Source organism: Sesamum indicum, linkage group LG10 (assembly GCF_000512975.1).
Source record: "Sesamum indicum cultivar Zhongzhi No. 13 linkage group LG10, S_indicum_v1.0, whole genome shotgun sequence".
Classification (NCBI taxonomy): Eukaryota; Viridiplantae; Streptophyta; class Magnoliopsida; order Lamiales; family Pedaliaceae; genus Sesamum; species Sesamum indicum.
Window position 1 is genome coordinate 6,858,071 of NC_026154.1, and position 6,559 is coordinate 6,864,629.

Sequence of the window (6,559 nt, forward strand, 5' to 3'; positions counted from 1 at the left end):
CTTCATAAAATATTAGTACGACATTATCATTAATCATTATTTGTGAGTATAAAAGTCTTTGTATTTTATATTAGTATAGATAAATACTATCAATTAAGGGGAGACCTCTATAGTAATCATAATGGTTCTCAAAATGAGAATTAATATGCTTTTTTCTTCCACAAATAATCACATTTTATTATTAATTAATTTGATTAATAATATTTGTTCATACACATCTAACTTTAATTTATTTATTAATTTGATAAGTTTTTAATTATTATTTTTCATTCAATTAAACATATATAATAAAAATTTATATTATTTATTAAGATGATACTCCTAATAATGATTCACAAAATATGTATTGTCTAATATGCCATTAATTATACATTTTCCATTTAAAAATAACTATATTTTTTATTATTTAATTATTTATTATTCATATACACTTAATATTAATTTATATTATTACTTTTATTTTTTTCACTCAATTAAATATATATACATAAGATAAATTGAAATTATCCAAACAACCTATCTATACAAAAAGCCCAATAGATGTACTTAGTACCTAAAGCCCAACTAGGTTACAATATTGGGCTATTTCTTACGTCTGTTCCCAAAATAAGAACCAGAGAGAGAGAGAGAGAGAGAGAGAGAATTTGTTGATGGATAGCGAGTGAAGCAACTCAACTGCAGAAAATACTTGAATAGAATCCTCCTTCCACCAGACATCGTCCCTAAAAATCCCTAATTCTTTTGGATGGATAACCCCAAATTCAAGAAATTAGCAAGGCATTCGAAGAACCCTTTTCGTGGTTCTCACATAAACAATCTTGACGATGGCTGTCTGATGCTCATTTTCAGCTTCCTCTCTCCTATCCCAGGTTCGGCATTCTTGTTCCCTTTTTCCTTTTTGTGCCTGTTCCTGTGGTATTGCCGTTTAGGTAGCTGAATTATTGGTTTTTTTTTTTCGATTTTGTGGACATTTCTAGAGTTGAATTGTTATTTTATAAATAGAATTTAGTTTGGTCGAATGACGGAAAGTTAATGACTTTATTTTTCATTGATTGAGCTAAGGGCAAGTTTCTGCTATAGTTTACTACTTAATGTTGAAGCTTTTATTGGAAGTAGTCATTTCTGGCGAAACAGTGAGGTGCTGTTTGCTAAGTTTGATGAATATAATTTCTCCAAATCTGTTTTCCATGTTAAAGTTCCATATGCATTCTACTCCTTTGCCGATGATTTCCAGTTAATATATTTAGCAAATTGTTTCTTATTAATATGGAAAACTTGTAAGGAGTAGTTTTAGAATCTTCGGAGGGGAAACAAGGAATAGATGCTAATTGTTCACTACTTTGTCCATCCATTCTATGCATAGGCACTATAATATGTAACTAATTTATTGTCCTAGAGTCACAAACTTTTCAATTTGTTTTTTCGTATTCCGTCACGATTTTCTGTTGAGTTTGCAGATAGGTATAACACCGCCCTCGTTTGCCACAGATGGCGTTTCCTGGCATGTCACCCTCGGCTGTGGTTGCGCGTAGATCGATCTGTCAAAGATTTATCTCAGCCTGGAGTTTACCCTAGCATTGAGACAGCTGTTTCTGCTGCAAGGCAGTGAAGCTATACATTCTTGCATTAAGTTTCAGGTAAAACAGCTAGTCCTGAAAAGATGAACTCTTCTGACGCAATGCTTTGCAGGCCGGGGGACACTATACTGATTGCAGCAGGAGGGATTCACCGCACTTCTAATATTCAGATTAAAAAGCCTCTTTGCCTGGTAATATGCTTCTCTTCCTTTAAAACAGCAATAAGTCCAAATCTCCCTCTTATTTTGTTTATGATTTTCTTTTTCATTTTTCTTGTATGTTTGAGAAAGGAAAAGGATGATGTTTGGTATATCTACTGTGTATCAAGCATTGGACATCTGGTCTGCATAACCCTGATGTTAGCTTGACCTCCATGATTTAATCTAGATAAGATGCTGATATTGAACAGGTTTTTTCAGTTACACATCAGCAAAAATGAGGGGTTATGGTCACTGGTCTGTGTATCACCATGATATTTTTGTATAACCCATGGTAGTTTCAGATAAATACAATTTACAATGTGCTTTTATAGAGGCATTAATCACTAGTCTACTGATGTATAATATAGTTGGTTGATAGGGGAATCAACCTCCTCATGCAGCCAATTTCCTTTTGGATGAGAAATGTTTAGTTGATACAGAAATCAACCTTCTCATGCAGCCAACTTCGTTTTGCATGAGATGACATCTGCCGAAACTGTACATGATTGGATATGCTGCTGAGTTTCCAAAGACATCAACTGTCTTGAACTTGTATTTCCCCCATTAGAGTTGGCTGCTTTGGGAAATTTTGGAACGAACTATGAAATTTTCTCCTTTCTATGCTGAATTATGTGCTCCCTTATCGTTTTCTCAGTGTTAAATTCTCCTCTTTCTTGCTTGGCTGATTAAAGCTGCTGCTCCTTTATGACAGCTAGTTATTTTGTGATTACTTTATACAGGTCGCACATTGCTTCCACATGTTGGATTACTCATCTCATTTTCATTTGGCCTTTCTTCTTGTTGTCTCCATCATCTTCCTCTTTATATTTGTCTACATGGTTCTATTTTCATCTGGACGAGAGACAGAGAGTGCCTTGGTGGGGGGTTGAGTTTTGGCTGTCTTAATGTAGCTGATTAAATTACTGGCCCTTAATTCTTGCCTTCATCTTGTACCTTATTATAGGGAAGAAGTATCTTATATCCGTATATTTTCTCAGATTGGTGCAGGTGAACTTCCTGATGATACAACACTTATCTGCTCCCGCGGTTCTGAGAGGTTTGCAGTTTTTCACTTTGTCCTGTCTTTAATTCTGAATTGGTCATTCATAGATGACATTTTTGCTTAATAAATGAATATTTTCCCCATAGCTGCTGGACAGGTCAGAGCTACTGACTGTATCTCATTTTGGGGACTAATCTTGAGTGCTAATCACATCAATGATTGGTCTATTTCCTTAATCTTGGGGGGCAGAATAAAATTATATCCAACTGGATTTCTCTGCATTCCAACTGTTGATAGTTGTCTTTGCCAAACCCTATAAGGTTTCGTGGCTAATCAAGTGTCATCATCATTGGATGCATACTCTTGTTGGTATTCCACTTATATATTTTTGAGATGGATACTAGTTGCATCTTTCTGGTCACAAGAATATTAGTAGTTGGCTTCAGGCACTCTACCATGAAAACATCATCCAACATTTTGGATTGGTCTGTTAAACTATCAACTGGAGGTTGTTCAGGCTAAAAGGAAGTTTCTTAGATGTGCTATTCCTTGTCTGAACAGTGCACTGGAGTTCTTGTCAACGTGCAAACTTGCGAACTTGACCGTAAGAGCAGAGCTCGGTTGCTGCCTGCTTCATAGGAGCGGGAGGCTCACAATTGATGGCTGTATTCTTCAATGCGAGTCGAATCCTTTAGACCATCTATCTCATGCCATTGTAACTACTGCAACTGCTCCTCGTGGGATTCAACCTGTACTAAAGAATACTGCGGATTCTGTTACTGTAACGCGAACGAGGATCGAAGGAGGTGCGAAGGCTGTGTTGACAAGCGGAACTCTCTCTCTGCAGCAAGTTCGGGTCATATATACTCGCACTTCCCTGTTCTTCTGGTTCAATGTCGAGGAAAGTTGACAATATCACGTCCTCCGTCCTTACTAGTAGGTTAACCGTTGTTTTCCTTTTACATCTTATTTTATTTTTATTATTCTCTTCCCCTCTCTGTGATTTGGAGTCTGTATTATATTTTCAGCATTGTATTATCTCATGTATTTCTAGTGTTTAACTGTGGCTGATGTTGTATAGTAGCCTCAAAATTGAATGCAACGTGAAGTGGTAAACTTTATTTTAGTTTTTATTTATATAATTTTTCCAGAATATTTTGAAAATAAAATATTTGAGTAACAGAGTCCGCAAAAAGATCATGTCACTGATCTTGAGGAAACATTTGAGGTCCTCAAGAAGTACAGGTTGAAGCTTGACCCCGCCAAATGTGTCTTTCGGATGAAGAAAATACGCTCTAGAATTCATAGTAACAGAAAAGGGCATCGGTGCAAATCCACTCAAAATCAAGGCAATCTTGGACGTGAAAGTCCCCACGAATATTAATGAAGTATAATGCCTTTCTTTTGAGGTGCTGAGAAAAGTTAAGAACTTTGAACGGGAGTAAATGCCAAGACTCATTCGAAAAACTCGAGAAATACCTAGCAAAACTCCCCTTGCTTGTCAAATCTTTCCAAGGAGATATCTATATCTATATATATATATATATATATATACAACTTCTCATGTAAATAGGAGTAGGACGCGTAAATATATATATGAGTAGGAGCGGCGGACGTGTAAATATTATGTCAGTAAAGTATTCAATGGAGCAGTAGGACCATACACCACTATCGAGAAATTGGCGTTCACCCTAGTTGCCGCAACGTGAAGGTTGGCCATACTTTCTCCTACCCCGTGGGGTTAAGGATCAATCATCTGTTAAAACAAACTCACGGCAACCCTAGCACTTTTGGACCATTGAATTAAGCGGATATGACATGTTCTATCTACCCAAAACGGCTATTAAAGCCCAAGTTTTGGGCAATTTTGTTTCAGAAATGACCACCCATCCTAAGAGGGAAGTGTGGCTGCTAACATAGATGGATCAACACTCTCAAGGGGGATTGGGTTGGGACAATAATCACTTTCCTTGAGGATTCGCTATAAAATTCAACTTTAGAAGCTTTAAACAATGAAGTTGAATATAAAGCTTTAGTGCTAGGCATGGTGATGACCTGGGAAACAGGAGCTAGGCACCTTAAAACATACTCAGACTCTCAACTCATAGTGAAACAAATTGAAGAGACATAAGAGGTCAAGGAGGATAGCACGATTCAGTATTTACGACGAATTGAGTTAAAATCTGGATTGAGAGCTTTCAACTCATTCACATCCCACGAGAAGAAAACTCTAAGGCTGAATACGTGTCTAAGTTAGCTAGTGCAATGGAAGATTGCAAAACTAGGCAAATCACCAATACACCACCTCTCTAGCCCTAAAGCCCCATTAAAAGTCCAAGTTGGGGGGAATAGCGGTAAGCTATCCTGGAATGGTTGTGAGAGGGATTCTCTCAACTGATCGACAGGAGACCGCACCTTCTCCTGAGGTACCCGTCCCGAAAGGAAGGATTATATATCCTAAAGAGAATTCATTGTGGATGTTGTGGAGCTCATGTAGGGGCCTTAATATGGTAGGAAAAACTTTATGGTAGGATTGGTCTACTATGAAGTACGATGCAAGTAATTAATTCGTAGCTATGACTGATGCCAAAAGCACTCTTCCCTCTTTCATCAGCCAACAGAACCTCTGACCATTTTTTATCTCCCTATTCTTTCTCTCATTAGGGGATAAACATTGCAGGCCTTTTCACTTAGCCTCGTGTTAGAGAAAGTTCTTGTTGGTAGCAATTGACTGCTACACCAAGTGAGTGGAAGCAGAACCCTTCTATCGAATCATTGAGGGAGAAGTCATGAAATTCATATGGAGAAACATAATCGGTCATTTTGGCCTCCCTCGAGAAATTATCTCAAGCAATGACCGATAATACAAGACTGTTGTTAGGGTTTGCAAAACAAGCAAAGACTCAAGCTAAAAGCTAACCCCCAGGCTAATGACCAAGTGGAGGTCACTAATATAGGGGATCAAGAGAAGATTAGAACGAGTCGGAGGAAACTGGGTTAAGGAGCTGACCAGTGTCCTCTGGGCTTATCGGACTACTCCGTAAAACTATATGGGAAAAAGCCCTTGCACATTACTATATGGGACGGATGCTATCATCATGGTCAAAGTAGGAATTAACTCACATTCCGGGGAAGACTACACCCGTTTCCTCAAGGAGAGCTTAGATATCATTGAAAAACTTTGGGAGTAGGCCTTCCTCTGCATGCAGCATTACAAGGCATGATAAATAATGCCCATGATAAGCGGGTAAGACCACGGGACTGCCAAGTAATGGACCTTATTCTCTACTGATTAGATATTAACTAGCTGATAAACTAGACTCGAGTTGGGAATGACTTTACTAAAACATGAAGGCATGGAGCATACGAACTAAAAGACACCGAAGGTCGACCCCTATTGCGGTTGTGGAATGTCCATAATCTTAAAAGATTCTACTATTGAATTAGGTAGGTGTTATCTCAAAATAAGCCATGCTGCCAAGCAGACACCTTCAGAAAATAATCATGCTTCCAGGCATGCACCCTCTCAAAATAAGCACTGCTCTTAAACAAGCACCTTCTCAAAATAAGCTTGTTGCCAGATAAACACCCTCTTAAAAGAAGTCGTGCTTCCAAGCAGACACGTTTTTAAACAAGTCCTGCTCCCAAGCAGACACCCGTTCAAAACAAGCCCTACTCCTAAGGGAATGGGAGGCACAACATGCTTTGCTAGTGATTAGGGGAAAGGCTCCTTAGGGGCATCCACCTCCACAACAATAGGCTCACTAGCAGCTGGGGAA

The 6,559-nt window shown here is 38.2% G+C and overlaps 1 protein-coding gene across 1 annotated transcript; it reads left to right on the top strand.

Annotated features, from left to right (window-relative positions):
* On the top strand, positions 615-3,925 carry LOC105172168 (F-box protein SKIP5). Its single transcript, XM_011093526.2, has 5 exons — positions 615-869; positions 1,458-1,602; positions 1,690-1,768; positions 2,776-2,834; positions 3,342-3,925. Exons 1-5 carry the CDS (start codon positions 746-748, stop codon positions 3,688-3,690), a joined length of 756 nt encoding a protein of 251 aa, XP_011091828.1. The 5' UTR covers positions 615-745; the 3' UTR covers positions 3,691-3,925.